Raw genomic sequence first — 17,037 nt, forward strand, 5'->3', positions numbered from 1 at the left:
CCCTTATCCTTAATGTTTAGTTAACCGGGTTGAAGTGTGATGGTTGTGGTGGTGTTTGTGCATAGACAAGAGGACAATAGAAGTCGGAATGCTCAAGACTACAAATGCATTACAACGAAAGTAGAGTTAATGTTCATGACCGAGTGGGTTGTTGTTGAACAGAGATGGCATCTACCTTTTAGTGAGGGCATCGATAAGAGTTTTAAGCTTCGGGATCATGTTTAACCTCAAGAGAAGAAGGAGAGGAGCCGGGAGGAATCGTTTCCTCCCTAATTGTTGTTCTTCTTAGATTGATCTTCTAAGAATTTATAAGCCTCCAAGGCTCCTTTACTAAGAAAACTTACCCCAGTCATGATATCTAGAACCTCCTTATGATAATGTGAAAGCCCCTTGAAGAAAGCACGAACAAAGCGTGTCTTTCGCAAGATTATGATGCGGACATTCAATGAGAAGATCAGTGAAATGATTCCAGGCCTATGAAAATGATTCATGAGGATTATAGTGGAAGAAATGAATCCTGTGAAGCATTTCATCTGTCTTCAGTGGTGGGTAAAACTATTCCATGAACAATTGAACAAGTTGAGCCCATGAGTCCACAGAGTTTGGCGTTTGGGCGCTTAACCAAGACGCCGCTTTGTCGGCTAGGGTGAAAGGAAACACCCTAAGTTTAACTTGATCCGGACTTACGCTAGGATGATGGAATGTAGTGAGAACTTGGTCTATCCTAATGATGTCTTTGGTAAGGCTTCTCGTGGTCTAAACCATGAAAACCCGGTAACAAGTTAAATATATTAGGGGATTAGAAAATCCCCACTAGGTCTGCAAGAACGATGCACCCATTAGGGCCATCGTTTAGGGCTTTATAAAAATCAGATAGAGGAGTCTCTTGTTCTTTAGCCATTGATGCAAGTGTAGTGTGTGAAATTCTAGATAGGAGTGTTGTATTTATTTCTATGAAAAACAAGCCTGATTATACTAGAATTAAAACTCCTCTGACAGAAGAGGCGAGGAGTGGAAGAAGGAGTACCTGAATGCCTCCTTGCTATGCGTTTGAATAGCGTCTTGTATATGCGATCTCAGTGTATTTAACAAGTTAGAAACACTGAGTAACTTGAAGAAATAGAAATTTGAACTAACCTGTGAAAATTGGGCTGTTCACGCTGAATTTTCCTTCGATGGTGCAGGTGCCCTCTGTTTGTGTTGCGCTCAGGGTTTTCAAATGTCCAAGAGCCATGCTGCGCCCTTTTGGGCTGGTCGTGCCTCAGAGTTTTCAAATTTTAGGCATTTTATCGTACTCCAAAAAATTTGAAATTTTTACAGTAATTTGCTAAGAAGTCTATCAAGTAGCCTGTAAAATTTCAGATCAATCGGACCTATGAAAGTCCCTCTACTGCCCTGCAAAGTTTGCAAAACAGTTTTCGGACACAATACAAACAACCGAATGGTTAACCCATCAAAACAAAGCCAAAAATTTCCAAATTTTTACTGGAGACTCCTGACAGATCCTACTTGTTTCTGTAAAAACTTTAGAGCAATTGGAGTTCTACAACCTCTCCTTATTGGCTGGTGTTCCAGATATTAAGTGTTTGCAACACTGCAGAAACACACTGGAAACACTCTACTATTTAGGAGGTCAAAACAAATCAAAAACTTGTCAAATTTTTACTACAAACTCCTGACTTAGGATAGATACTCCTGTAAAAATTATAGAATTTTTAGAACTCCCTAAGTAACCTTAATCGTCTGTTTTTTAATAACATACGGTGTGAAAACTGAAATGCAGCACTATAAAGATCGTATTTTTTTTCACAAGGTAAACCAACTTTGAAAAATCTGAAAATATTCCAGTAAATCAACAACACATTAAATATTATGTATGAAAATTTTCAGAATTTTCGAAAATATAGAAATACCTTCACCGTAGTGTTTTTCTCTGTGAATCCAGCCCTATGCCCTGAATAGTGAAATAGGTTCCGAAAATTCAAGAAATAAGAATGAAAAATTAAAAGGGCGGGTGGGTAGAGAATAGGGGATTGCCCCTTGGATTCAAGCAATGGAATTCTTGTCTTGAACGAGATTAAGATGGCAGCGATGTTATTTGATAAAAGTTATTTTACGTAATCTAACTATCTATGCGTAAACACAAATAATCAATTTACGTAAATACATGTTTATATCAATATTTCTACTCTCAATAACGAAGTAATATAAGAGAGTCAGGATTCGTTCCACTCTTAAACCCTCAAGACTTAATTAGAATTCAACTACTCGACACAAAGAACAATGTGAGAATAATGTGTGATGTGAAATTTCTAATATCATTATACAATCATTTCCCAAGCAAATCAAACAAGACATGGTATAAAGGGTTGAACTTTGCTTGTTCGAATTTAAAAGGAAACTACTCATGTAAGAATTGATTTAAACTAATAGTGACAAATACTAAATCAATGAATTGCAATAGATGTTTAATGGAAAATGAAGCTAGATTATCAAAACAACTAACTTTATTAATCTAATGAAAAGTAACAATGATTCAATAATCTATATTAAAACAAGGTATGAAAACTAATTAATTAATGGGATAAAACTCAAAACTAGATCTAGATCTATCTTTTTCTAACCCTAAACTCCATTAACATTAGCTTCCTAACCTAACTACCTACCTTTAACAAAGAGTCAAGCTTTTGTTTTTATATTTTCAGATCCAAAAATCGTGCATGGGCTTGGAGCCATGTTTTGGGCCGGAAAATCGGGCCCAAAACCCAATTTCTTTAGTCCAAAATGGGCTCTTCAGCTGCAATTGGCTTTGACAAACGTTTCATCCACTTCTGCTCCTCTGATTGGCTTAAGGCTTGGACCATTGAAAAGCTCTTTCTGAGCCGGTCGTTTTGACATAAGGTAGGCCCAATTCCGAGATCTGAGTCCAAAGATATGGTCTTCTAAGTTCTCACTTTTTGTTGTTTATTTACGCCGCGTGGATTTTGACTTTTTATCTTTTGACCGGGCTTTACAGAGGCTTTGTCTTCTTGAAAATTGGCCTTTAATCACGTAAACTCCTTAGCAACCGACCTTTGCTCTTTTATCTCGCTAAAAGTGCACATTTCTCGCACATAATGAACTTTGAAGCCTGAAATGCATAAAAACACGTAATCAGTATTAACTCTTACTTATTATTCACATAATTGGTCTAAAAGTACGATTGTTAAGGGGTTAAAACTACAGTTTTGGGCTCTTATCAGTCCCCATAAATCAGAATGAATTAACTCAAACAACTTATTTGACACAGAATTCGAGTGTGGAAAAGATAACCGAGTTTGTTTAGAAAATTGACAAACATCACAAACATCATCAGAGTTTAAAGAAATATGCGGAAACAAATTTGAAAGGACATGACTAGATGGATGCCCAAGTCTTTTATGTAAAATACGACTCTCAAGTATATCACTAGCTTGATACGCCTTCTTATGCGACTTCAACAAGTAGAGTCCATTAGAATAAATTCCTTCACCAATCGTCCTCTTCGACTTTCAATCCTGAAAGACGACAGAGTTAGGAGAAAAAATGACATCACAATTTAATGAATTTGTAAGTTTTCCAACGGATAGAAGTTGAACAAGGAATGACGGAACGACTAGAGTATCACTCTTGAGATTTTTATCAAAAAAATTCACTTGACCACTACCTAGAACGGGAACTGTGGAACCATTTGCTATGGAAATATTATGTTTTCCAGGTTTGGACACAAAATTATGGACAGAGGCAGGGGAATTAGCCATATGATCAGTAGCCCCAGAATCAATTATCCATGAGTTACTATTTTCTGGCATAGTAAAATAGGCATGTAAATTACCTGACACATGAGTTGAGGCAAACTGACTTTTGCTAGAAGACATGGACTTAGTGAGTTGTTGGAGAATTTGACTCAACTGATGACTAATATCTGAGTTGGACATTGATGTCTCGGCCACAGCGGCATGCTCTTTCTTGGACAATTCCTTTTCCTTCTTAAGATGTGGATATAATTCCCAACAACGGTCCTTGGTGTGCCAGTTCTTTCCACAATGATCACAGTGAGATGGTTCCCTTTTTCCTTTACCCTTTTCAAATCCCTGTGACTTCTTCCTAAAATCGTTTTTTGCAAACAATACAGTAGATTCAGAGATTGAGGACTTTACCTCGGAGTTCATGGTTTTCTTTCTTGTTTCCTCCCTTTGAATAGTTGCACAAACAACAGCAAGTGTTGGAAGAGTGCTTTCCATTAGAATGTTGCTTTCTAGATTTTCATATTCTGGTTTAAGACTACGAAATACTGTGAAGATTTTATCCTCCTCAGCCCGTTTCAATAGTCTTTGCATCAGTGGTGTGGGGACGGTAAATGTTTAACTCATCCCACAATTTCTTCAAATTCCCAAGGTATTCTGTAAAAGTTTTCTCACCTTGTTGCAAAGCACCAATTGCGAGTTGAAGTTCAAACACATGGGCAGAATTATTCTGGTTTCCATATAAATCTTCAATTGAATCCCACATCTCCTTCACAGAATCAGAGAAAGTAAAAATCCCAGCAATAGTAGACTCCATAGAATTTAGTAACCAAGATCAAACAAGCTGATCATTGGAAACCCAATTCTCATACATCATCAATGGCAGGACATACCTTTGCACCATTAATGAACCCCAATTTCCTCTTTCCACCCAGCGATAGAGAAACCGCCCTAGACCAAGGTATGTAGTTCGTTCCATTCAAAAGAACTGATGACAGCTTCCAACCAGGATTAGAATCAGTCTCTGTAGTAACAGCCGACTTTGGGTTTGGATTTGGATCTGACATAATGTATTGTGTTTATCTAGATTGATTTAGAGAGAGATTAGGAGCTCCGCTCTGATACCATGTAGAATTTAACACCTAAATAAATAGACAAGACACAATGATTTATAGTGGTTCGGTGCCAATGCGGCGACCTACGTCCACGGGAGAAGAAAGGTTTTTTATTTTGCTTGAGATAGCTAAGAGTTTAGGTTATAGAGAGTTTATATAGCACAACATGAGTGCATATTCGTGTTTATATGTTTCTATAAAGGATTGGAGACTTTCCTTTATAGAAAACATAAGAATCTGATAAATCTCTGCAAATACCGACTAGGGCGCACCTGCGCTCCAACTAGCCTTGCTCAAGGCGCACCTGCGCCCTTGCCTTTCGTCTCCCACAGGAACTTACTGGACTTCAGAAAAGGCTAATTCTCTCTATATCTGATGCATCCTATGAAGTTCGACTTGCAACTCTAAAGTGGCTTCTTCGGTTTCTTAAATCGAGTGTTGGTGGAGCCTATGTCCAATCCAGCAGTGACATTGGCAGTATTCACCAGTGGGCTATTACTAATTTGCAGCCAACGCTAATTCAGCTCTTAAGTAAGGAGAACAATCCTAGATGTACTTGTTACATCTTGCGGAATCTATTCACTTGGAACTTGCTGCAGTTCCATAAGCCAAACAGTCAACTGTCCCTGGAGACGGTCTATGTTGGTTCTATGGATTGTGATTCCTTATTGCAGTTTTGGGATCAGTTGATGTCCCTCAACAAGGTTGTCAGACATACAAAGATCAGATAAACACTAATATGCTGCATGGGGATATGCATTAAGAGGTTTGCAAGGTTGCTTAAAAATTCTCTTCTTCTTGACGGAGAGGGAAAGAAGCCCATTAATTCTTGTGAAATTGACCAATCAGAAATATGAGCCACATCTATGAATGCATATGCTCTTTTATTAATTTAATTAAACAATATAACAACTCATCTGAGCTTGTGAACATGCGCAAGGCGGCTGCTGATTTCATGGTAGCCTCAGGATTGCTTGAAGAAGCTGGGCAAGTTTGTTCATTTGTATCTAATTCCCAAGTTCCCTCTGACGACCAGAATTCTCTTTTGCCATCTGAAGCTGCAAACCTGTATGCATGTAGAACACTAGATCTGTGGTTTACATGTATATCGTTGTTGGAGGATGAAGATGTTGGACTCAGAGAAATCCTTGCTGAGGATGTTCAGAGGTGTTTTACTTCCGATCGATCCAGTAGAAGTCATCATCTGGGTGTGGTTCCTACCCAAGTGGAGAAAGTAATAGAGTTGAGCTTCGAGTTCTTATCCTCGGTCTTTGGTCATTGGTTAATGTATTTTGATTACCTTGCACAATGTGTACTGAATACTGCAACATATAATGTAGCTCAAGGTGACCTTGTTCGACGAGTTTTTGACAAGGAGATTGATAATTTCCATGAAGAAAAATTGTTGATTTGTCAAATATGTTGCTTTTATATGGAAAGGCTGCCAATATCAGTGTCCTGGGGAATCGGCCTTTGCGATGGGCAAGAAGTCTCTATCTTCTTACAGAAATGGAGAACAAGATTTTACGAGCAGTTAATATCATTTGCCACTGATTATCTAAGGGCTGAGGTCGGAGTTGATTGGATCGGTGGTCCAGGTAACCACAAGGACGTTTTCATACCGTTATATGCCAATCTTCTTGGTTTGTATGTGCTTTCAATGTGCCTCTTTGACAGAGAAACTGAGATTTGTAACCCTAATTTATTAGACCTTGTTGAACTTGAAGGGATTATCAGACCATTTCTTAGGAATCACTTAATTCTAACCTGTATCTGTTGGTAATCCAATCCCATGAGAAAAAACATGGTGTTGCTCTAGATCCTTTAGTCCCCAAAACCAGTGGAGGTTCCTGTATTTGGGAGGGTTTTGATCCTTATTTTCTTCTCAGGTAGGATGTATTGTATTTTTGGTATGTTGTACCATACAGGATGTTTGTATGAGCTAGTTATTAAATGATTTTATCCCTTGGTAATACAATGGTCGTTTCAGTATCAGATATTCAGATGTGTCTCTTACATTTTTCTTCCAGCAATGCCTCTCTAAGCAACTCTCATATCAGATTACGAAGGTAAAACAGCCACAATACCTCATCATGAGCCGCACCAATGATTTAAAGAGCAATGGGAAGACCAGCAGCTACACTGTCAATAGGCTGAAGTTTCGAGAGGCCTTACCCTCACTGCCTTACATCAAGAGCTGGATATAACCCCTTAGTGTACCACATATAAAACAATTTGACTTTCTAGTGCACTAAAGACTCAGCCATAACACAACGCAAAAACTAAATTTTCCCTCTAGTAAATGTTAAAGTCTTAAAGACTGTCTACTGTTACCATTTATATTTCTTTGCAATGAATACATACTTTATGTTGAAAGAAAATAAATACGTCGGGGGTCAATATGTGGAAGAGTATAAAAACAACCGTTTTGAAATAATAAGTAAATTATGTTACTCTCAAATTAGTATAAATTCAACACCCCATCAACTATTTCTTTCAGGTCGCCAAAGCAAAGTAAACATATTGAAAGATGTTGTCAAAGGTTTTATTTGTCGCGGCATGTTTGGCAGTCTCGATGATTTCCCCTACAGTAGCCCAACTACCTTTACCCCCTTTCTTTGAGGGTTTGCCATTTTCACCACTTCCAGGACAAGATATCCAACAATGTTTGTTGTCTCTTCAAAACATAAATGGATGTTTGGCAGAAATATTTGCATCTTTTACTAGTGGCAGAGCTGGCCAACTTGGTCCCGCTTGTTGCAAAGCCATCACAGATATCAATACCAGTTGCTGGCCAAAACTATTCCCCTTTAACCCTTTCTTTCCACCTTTGCTCATGGGCAATTGTGCTAAGGCTATAGGAGCTGCACCTTCCACTACACCCAAAGGTACAACTACCAAAGCAGGTGAGTCAAGTGTCAAGCCTTTAACTGTTGCATCTGCACCAACTGATATCAAATTCTAGACCAGTCAATCACTACCATTTAACATTCACATCATAAATCATGAATCTAAACTTTTAGTTAGTTGGAAACAAGAGCTAGATGTCGTGCTCGTTATGTTTCTCATGTTTATTTCATCTCTATTATGAATGAACGCGAAATAGATCGTATTCTTTTCTCAAATTTCTTCCCTTTACACTTTTTCTAGTTTGCATGTTTGCAATGTTTTTCCATTATTGATTAAACAAATAATACTTTAATAACCCTACGTTTTGAGTTTAGAGCATAGACGTTGTCCAACCAAAGGGTGTCAAATTGTCAATCGGTTCCGAACCTTTGAAAATGAAAGTTGATGGAACCGACTCGTTAATTGATCTTTTAAGAATCCACGGATAGTATCTATGTGTGCTGCATTAAACATCAAACTCTACCATACAACTCAACAACCTGAATATTACTATCTAAGCCCCGGCGAAACACCACCTTCGGCCACGAACCTGTATTGCTACACTCGTTAAGTGCAATGAAACATGTTAGCCTCGAGATCCCCCCCATCCTAGAATATATCCTCTTCATGACTGCATGTATCCTAACAGACGCACAACTTAGACTCTCTGCGAAATCTTCACCCCGTGGCAAGGTGTCCTTCCATCACATTGTTAGGAACATATATTCGGGTATAAGAAATCTCCACTTTGTGAGCTGAATTTATATAAAGGTGTGTTTGGAACAAAAAATATCCGAACTTCTGCAAATTCTACTATAGATTCTAGCAGGGAGGGAGCCAGCATCAGAGTTTTAGTGGGCAGGGAGTCTTACCATCAGTCTAACAATAACAAAGTAGTAAAAATAATTTTCATACAGTCTAAATGAATCATAAATATGTGTCTGTTAAAGGGGGAGGGGGAGACTAGGTCCAGCACAAGTACCAAGAACCATACACAAAAATGAAGTCATTCCTTTGACTAATTTCAGTTCAGAGTTCTACAATCTGATCTGTTATTTGAAACAGAGTTTTAAATTAAAAGAATAGGAATACACCGCAAGGTGCAAAGTTGTGGCCGAACATAAAAAAAAATTGAAGCTTAAAGCTCAAACATGGTCCATGGAAGCATAAAGTACATTGTTTTGGTGAACTGAAAGCAGACCATGGATTACCAGCCTGCCAATACAAGGTGGAGAGCCGTTGATCTGGAGCTTAGGTGAGACAACTGGTTCATTCTTTTTGGTCTAGTCCTTCTACAACTTGATTTCAATTCTTTTGAATCATCTTGAGAGTAAGTGAAGCATAGATGACAAACAGATCGATTTCCATTACCTCGAACGACTGGTATTAACTCACATTAATGAGGCAAATTGGTAAGCTAGCATGCAAAGCCTTAGACCGCTGATGGTGGAATGAATCTGCAGCCTTGTAGAGTCTGCTCAAAGATGTGGCCCACTCTGAGCAAATTTCCCTGCAACAGAATATTAGGTTTAACTTTTACTTTCAGATATGGCTCTTACGGCTTCCCTCCTGCAATGCCATGATTGGAAGAGCCGAAGAGGCACAAGTGCATAGTCGTTAAGACTTTTAAGCTTTCTTGGTTGGAAAATGTTTTAACACAACAAGCGCTAAAATGCAGGAAGCAAAATAAAGCAAATTATATCAACTATCAGTGGTATATAGAGGTCCAGATTTTAATTCGTCACCCCAATTCTCCCCACATGTTATTACAACGAACAAAACATCTGAATAAGTCAATATATATCAGCAATTTTTAATCGTTTTGTTTTGATATCAGCAATATATAATGGTTTTTGTGTGACAAGTAACGCAGCACCGATATCCAGATAAGCTGAAACTGTTCATTTTATTTCCAATTAAGCATTCATGTCTGATGTATCAATCGATAGTTTTCGATATATTCTCAGAATACATCATTTTTTGGGAGATCCAATGCATCACTTGACATGCACATTTGGAGTATCGTTACTCTACTATTTAATCAGGTTTCTCCAGGACTCCAACGAATTTGTTAACTGAGTCGAATTAAATCATTAGACTGAATATCAGCGTGTGAAAGACAAACAAATAATTTCCTTCATATTACGAAGGAAAAACAACCAGAATACCTCATCAAAAGCTGCACCAATGATTTGAAGACCAATGGGTAGACCAGCAGGTCCACTGTCAACAAATCCACACGGTAGAACCAACGCAGGTAGCCCAGCCAAATTGACATTGACCTATTTCCAGAACAACAACACATAAAAACCACGGACAAAACCTGGAGTCATCAAATTCACAAGCCACTTTGTCCAGTTTTATTGGAGAAGAGTGTGTGTGGGTGCATTAATGAAACTGAAGAGGTTGCTGCACAAAATTGTGAAGACAATGATGCCCCGTTAATATAAATGACCTACAACCAGGGATACTTGATTGAAGTGCATGTGAGCTTCTTGAGTGGTATGTAGGTGAGTTTCTTGAGTGCTATGTGAAAGAAGCAGCTTGGTCAGAATGAAAGGTAAAGTTTATACTGTTATAGCCTTATGCTATAGTAAGCCCAAGCAAGCTCCCCGGTGGACAAGATTTGTTAATTTTCGACAAGCTCATAGACTCAATGTAGGAAAGATCAACATGGGGTAAGAATAATAGGTAAAAGTGAAATAAACTATATACATCGATATTGAAGATGTACAATAGGTACTGGGTAAAAAAATGTGAGATGGTTTCAAACAGCACAGAAAAAAAAAAATATAATTACATATATTTTCAGTCTATATAAATAAGGGCCATTATTATTTCATTGCATTCCAGTAAAATAAGTCCAAATTGATAACTGAATGCAAGAGAAATTCATTAGTCTAGATATGCTTACAGTCATGATATCGCCTGCATACATTGCTAACGGGTCATCTTTCTTTTCACCTGTCAAACAGAATCTGTGAACTCCCTATAACAGAGATGAATCTCCTTTAAGTTTTTAACAGATAGGTTCTTTAACAGATCGGTTGGATGGCAAACCTATCTTATAAGCAGCTGATGGTGCTGCTGGTGAAATTAGAACGTCATTTTCCTGCAGTGCTGTCCTGAAGCTTTCTCGAACCAAGGTTCTTACCTAAAAACACTAATATAGTCACAAAGTCGTATAGAATCATATCTTGGAAGTGACGTGTCCACAATTAGAAGAAAAAGGAGTAATAGCATAATAATATATAAATTATCAAATATCAAATATCAAATATCTGCCACTTCAATTAAATGGATCGTTTCTATAACCAGTGGTCCAGTCCAGTAAATAAAAACTTAATTTAATATTCCAAATATAAAGAAAAGAGTGGAAAACAGATTAAATCCGTGTTAGGGATTCTTCCAATAGGAAGTGCAGAACAGAATTAAAGCCAATTGTACCCAGATCCATATGCAAGCAAAAATGTAGTGCACACATCAATACACTTCAGACGCAATACAAAGATACTTCTTCCTTTTCTAATTTGCCAGATACCTGCTTTTCCAGTTTCCTTTTAGAATCATTTCAATTGACTTGTATCAAATAGAAATTATTAAGATGTTGGAAGTTAAAATAATCAAGAAAATTGTAAAATGTAGTTTCTTACTTTCTTATCAGATATAATCCACCACATCAGATAATTTGCATAAAACTATCACATACACTGGTGTATGTGAAGAGTAGCTATTATACTTATACCTGCTGTGCACGCTTGTAGTATGCATCATAATAGCCAGCAGAAAGAGCATAAGTTCCCATCAAAATTCTCATTTTGACCTGCAAAAGACATATATAAATGTAATCAATCTTTTTTAAGCAACTGAGGAGCGGAAAAACTGGAATTGGATGGAACGCTTCATTCAATGTTGCATCAGAATCTGTCCCAAATTATACTAATCTAGCAGAAGTTAAAATTTAAGAACTCCTCCGTTCAAGTCCAAAATCGCTTATTGAAAAGGTCTATACCTCAGAACCAAACCCATTAGCTCGAGAAGCTCCATAAAAGTGAACTAAGCTCTTCGGCTGAAACTTGGTTTCCATACCTGGAGACAAAGTTTAGAATTAACAGACATTATTAACTAGATAGCAAAACGAACAAGGCGAATGGAAAGTAAAATATATTCTCACCTTACAGCGTCATAACGAGATAAATTCAAGATGATTCAGATGAAGCTAAAATGTAGTAGGCTGGTAACCCAAGAGAAAAGGAGGGTAATGACACCTGTCTTCATCAAAGAAAGCCATGCGGTATAAATCGGATTATTGGAATATAAAGGTGCAAGCTCTTGCACTTAAGTAGGTTTACCTAGCTAAATAGAAGACAGGTATCTGTTAGAAGAAAACCTACCTCAGTCACTGTGGAACCTAGCTCTTCCAAATGTGCAGCAGCAGCTTGAATTGCGGATACTACTCCAACATCAACACCATCTGCAAGGGTTTCACAGATCACCCCAACCCTTAGCCCCTTTAGAGGTTTAGATTCCAAAGATTCTGTTGGAACTAACTGAGAAGCAAGATTCGGTACCTTCTGAAAAATGAAACAATCTGTCACAAAGAGCAGTCCCATTCACTCATATATTCAAATCTAATCTATTGTACATACTCAGAGACTTAACAAAACAGGCTCAAAATTTCGATAAACACGTTAGGCTGTAGAAGGATTGTTATACACTGAAACATAAAGTTAACCAGATTCTTAAGCAAAGACCTCGGGAAAAAATGAGAAAACTTACACGCTTACTGCTAGTAGCATCAAATCTATCGTGACCGGAAATTGCTTCAAGAAGAATTGCAGTGTCAACAACAGAAGAACTAAAGCATCCAATTACATCTAATGATGATGCATACGCCATGAGTCCAAACCTTGAGACACGTCCATAGGTTGGTTTTATTCCCACAACACCACAAAATGATGCTGGCTGCCTAACACTTCCACCAGTGTCGCTTCCCAAAGACACCATGCACTGCCCTGCAGAAACAGCAGCAGCCGAACCCCCAGATGAACCTCCAGGAACACGAGTTGCATCCCAAGGGTTTGATGTCACCTATAAGTCAAACAAACATATTTTTATCATAAAACAAATTCAGAAGTATAAAGAACAGCAGGGGATTTGTCCTAGGGTCCTAGCACTTATAAGACCAAATCACGACCCAATGCACCCCTTAGGTCAGATACTGTTGGTTCCCCAACCCGCAATAGCAGCCTAACGCAATGACCAAGAAGACTTTCCAAAGAGGAAAGCACACTCAAAGATGCAACATATATTAATTTTCATAGGTTAAAAGGATGCAATATTTTTAACCAAGGCAACACAAGTTCTCCAAAACAAGTACACATATTTCAAAAAAACTCTCTAATTAATAATCAATGGGTTTAGGAAGTAGAAAATGTATTGACTCAAGGAAGGTCAATAAATTCTTCTTACATAAACATTTATGTACTAAGATCTTGCTTGTCTTCCTATTAAACATCAGCAATTTGGCTTACAAATGAAAAGAAATTCTCAAACAATTCATCACCTATGACAAGAAGAAACAAAATAAATGCAAGCCGCTTATGTTAAGGTTTACATTGAAAGCCTAAACGCATCTAAGAGAAAGAAGCAGAAGTCAATTTACTTGTTTCTTACACATTGTGCCACAAAGAAACATGGGGGTGCAAGGAAATTGCAACTTGCAAAGCCACAACAACCAATTTGAGGCTGATGCCTTATCTCACAGCTCAAGAAAGAGCCACTATTTAGTTTACATATAATGTATTTATCCAATTGCCAGAATTTACTCACGATCTTTACTTATTTGTGGCACATTTCTAACCTCATTTTAACATACCACCTAAATTATGCCTAATGATATTTTTTATACATTACATCTGCCCATTCAATTCTATGTTTCCATTCAATTAATTTGTCCACGACAACACATATGTCCATTCAGTTCTATGTTTCCATTCCATTAATCTGTCCACAAGAACGCTTTAGTTATCTTATTGATATGACTTGTGACTATATCTTATATTCTTATTTGACTAGTTAAGTACTAGTAATTCTGTTTTAGTAGTGTGCTATGCTATTTTGCTATTTGCCTATCAATTTGGATATGTATTTAGACTTATATTCAGGTTTCCATACACAGATCCGAGCGTGATGGATCTGCAACAAGGTAAAACCTAGTCTCATTACTTTTCATTTATGCTTTAGTAACTTCATTAATATGGCATATTGTTTTTCATTCTTCTGAATTTACAGCTACATTTTCTAGATTTTTCCAGGCACTTTTTCACCTTTTTTTTTTTTTGAGGCTTGCTCGCCTCAAGCCTCACAGAGGCATTGTTCCTCAAAGCTTTGATGCGTTTTTCAAATGATTGTTAACCAAGACAACATGAGTTTCTCAAAACAGATATATATATTTGGAGTATAATCTCTAATTAAAAGTCATTGAGTTTAGGACCCTTCATTGAGTTCATTGAGCTCTTGTGGGGAAACCTTTACGTACTAAGGTCTTGCTTATCTTTCTATTAAACATCAGCACGTCAGCTTACAAATGCTAAGATATCCTAGAAAAAGTCATCATCTATGAATTGTGACAAAAAAAGGTAACCGCTTATATTACGTTTTACATTGCAAAACTAAACGCATTTAACAAATTTAACCATATACAGAAGTCATTTCAGTAATCTGTCTTCAAGAACACTTTATAACACAATATGATCAAGAAAAGGGTACAATCCTCAATCACAATGCAGTCATTTAGGTTATAAATTCTTCCTCACATATCATACTAAACCCCGACACAACATCAACCGAGCCATTAAAAGCAGTTAAATCAAACTATCTACACATTTTCTATACCAGACAAGTTTCAATACTACTACATTGAGTTTCCACAGCTAATTCAAAGCTAAAAGCACAAAAATCAAAACAAACTAAACTTAAACCAATAAAACTCAAACCTCTGACCTGAAACCCGGAACGTTCAGTGAAACTCCCCACACCAAACTCATCCAAATTAGTCTTCCCAAAAACAATCCCACCACATTCCTTCACTTTCTTAACTGCTGTCGCATCAAAATCCGGTCTATACCCTTCCAAAATCCTCGAACCACCCGTAGACAGCATATCAAAAGTACATATATTATCCTTAACACCAACTAAAACCCTAGTTAAACATCCTAACTCCTCATTCCTCTCAACTTTCCTATCAATCTCTTCAGCTTCTTTCACTACATTTTCCAACACATGTAGAAACCTTCTAATGTGGGGTTATGTTAGTTTCAAACGGTTTAAATACTCTTCTGCAATGTCCACAGCTTTTCTTACACGATTTAGAAGAGAATGACGAGTTTTGAGGATTTGTGATGAGCAGGAGTTTTCTATAGTGGAGAAGTGAAAAAGATTGGATTTTGAGGATGGGTTTTTACCTAAAAACACTAAGGTCTTTCTTGTCTTCCTATTAAACAACAGCAAGTCAGCTTACAAATGCTAAGATATCCTACAAAAAGTCATCATTTGGTGAATTGTGACAAAAAAAGGAAGCAGCTTATATTAAGTTTTACATTGAAAGACTAAACACATTTAATGAAAACAAGCATATACGGAATCAATTGACTTGTTGCTTATGCCCAGTGCTTCAAAGGACTATCGGAGTGCAAGGCAAACACAACTTGCACAAAACACAACAACCAATTTGAGGCTAATGCCTTCCACGCAGCTCAAGAAAGAGCCACAATTTAATTTAGATGTATGTATTTATCCAATTTCCATTGCTTACTACAATCTTTCTTGTTTTTGGCGCATTTCTCACCTCATTTTTACAAACCACCTAAATTATGCCTACATATATTCTCTTAGATTTTAGTTCTACCCATTCAGTTCTATACTTCCATTTCCCTAATATATCCTGAAAAACACTTGATAACACAATATGATCAAGAAAAGGGTACAGTCCCCAATGACAATGCAGTTAAATTCTTCAACACATGGCAGACTAAACCGCAACACAACATCAACCGAGCCGTTAAAAGCAGATTAAATTAAACTATCTACTCATTTTCTCTACCAAAACAAGTTTCCATTCTACTACATTAAGTTTCCAAAGCTAATACAAAGCTAAAAACACACAAAACAAACTACACTTAAACCAATAAAACTCAAACCTCTAACCTGAAAACCGGAACGTTCAGTGGAACTCCCCATACCAAACTCATCCAAATTAGTCTTCCCAAAAACAATCCCACCACATTCCCTCACTTTCTTAACCGCCGTGGCATCAAAAGCCGGTCTATACCCATCCAAAATCTTCGAACCACCCGTAGACGGCATATCAAAAGTACAAATATTATCCTTAACCCCTACTAAAACCCCAGCTAAACATCCCAACTCCTCTTTTCTCTCAACTTTCCTATCAATCCCTTCAGCTTCTTTCACTACATTTTCCGACACATGTAGAAAACTTCTAATGGTCGGTTCTGTTATTTTCAACCGGCTTAAATACTCTTCTGCAATGTCCACAGCTTTTCTTTCATGGTTTAGTAGAGAATGACGAGTTTTGAGGATTTGTGATGATGGTGAGGAGTTTTTGATAGTGGAGAAGTGAAAAAGATTGGATTTTGAGGATGGGTTTTGAGTTTTAGGTGAAATTTTGAATGGAAATGGAGATTTGAGGATGAAGAAACGAGGGTTTTGTAGTGTGGAGAGCATTTTCTTTTCTTTCTTTTTTGAAATGGAGGGAAAGACTGCTTTCTTGTTTCATTGGTTGTTATATAAAATATGTTTTATCTAGAGTAATGGGTTTGGGTATCCGGGCCCATAGAGTTTTGATCCAATGGGCTTGGCCCAATATTAATCGAAGGTGATTTAGCAGCAGATTAAGTGGTGAACCACTTTTTTTTTTTTTTTTAATTTGGTATATGTTTTTGCGACTTAGAAGTGCCAAAAGTGTGTAATCAGTAATGATACACAGACATACTAACGCTATCCAAATAGTGAGTCGCATTTGTAGGTCTGAAAAGTAGATTCGTGTAGCATCACTCAAAGTGTAAGTGGGAAAACTTGACTTACATAAACTTATAAGTAGCAAACACTTATATTTATAAAAAAATGCATAGATGGGTAACGAACTATACATGAAATCAAACATCGGTATATAATTTATTTTTATTTTTTTTTAGCAAATTTTGGTAATGAAGTATACCACGTTTTGCAACGTTGGGTTCTGTTTCACT

The 17,037-nt window shown here is 37.2% G+C and overlaps 1 protein-coding gene across 1 annotated transcript; it reads right to left on the reverse strand.

Moving 5' to 3' along the window:
* Positions 1-8,759: 8,759 nt before the first annotated feature.
* LOC147480416 (glutamyl-tRNA(Gln) amidotransferase subunit A, chloroplastic/mitochondrial-like) lies at positions 8,760-16,562 on the reverse strand. The gene is given in 12 exon segments (XM_086581200.1): positions 8,760-9,278; positions 9,937-10,050; positions 10,683-10,732; positions 10,829-10,922; positions 11,514-11,591; positions 11,781-11,816; positions 11,818-11,857; positions 11,943-11,970; positions 11,973-12,036; positions 12,163-12,342; positions 12,548-12,859; positions 15,977-16,562. Coding segments are annotated over 12 exon segments (1,611 nt in total). The 5' UTR covers positions 16,514-16,562; the 3' UTR covers positions 8,760-9,200.
* Between the last annotated feature and the right edge of the window lie 475 nt (positions 16,563-17,037).

Source organism: Coptis chinensis, chromosome 8 (genome assembly GCF_015680905.1).
Source record: "Coptis chinensis isolate HL-2020 chromosome 8, ASM1568090v1, whole genome shotgun sequence".
Taxonomy (NCBI): Eukaryota; Viridiplantae; Streptophyta; class Magnoliopsida; order Ranunculales; family Ranunculaceae; genus Coptis; species Coptis chinensis.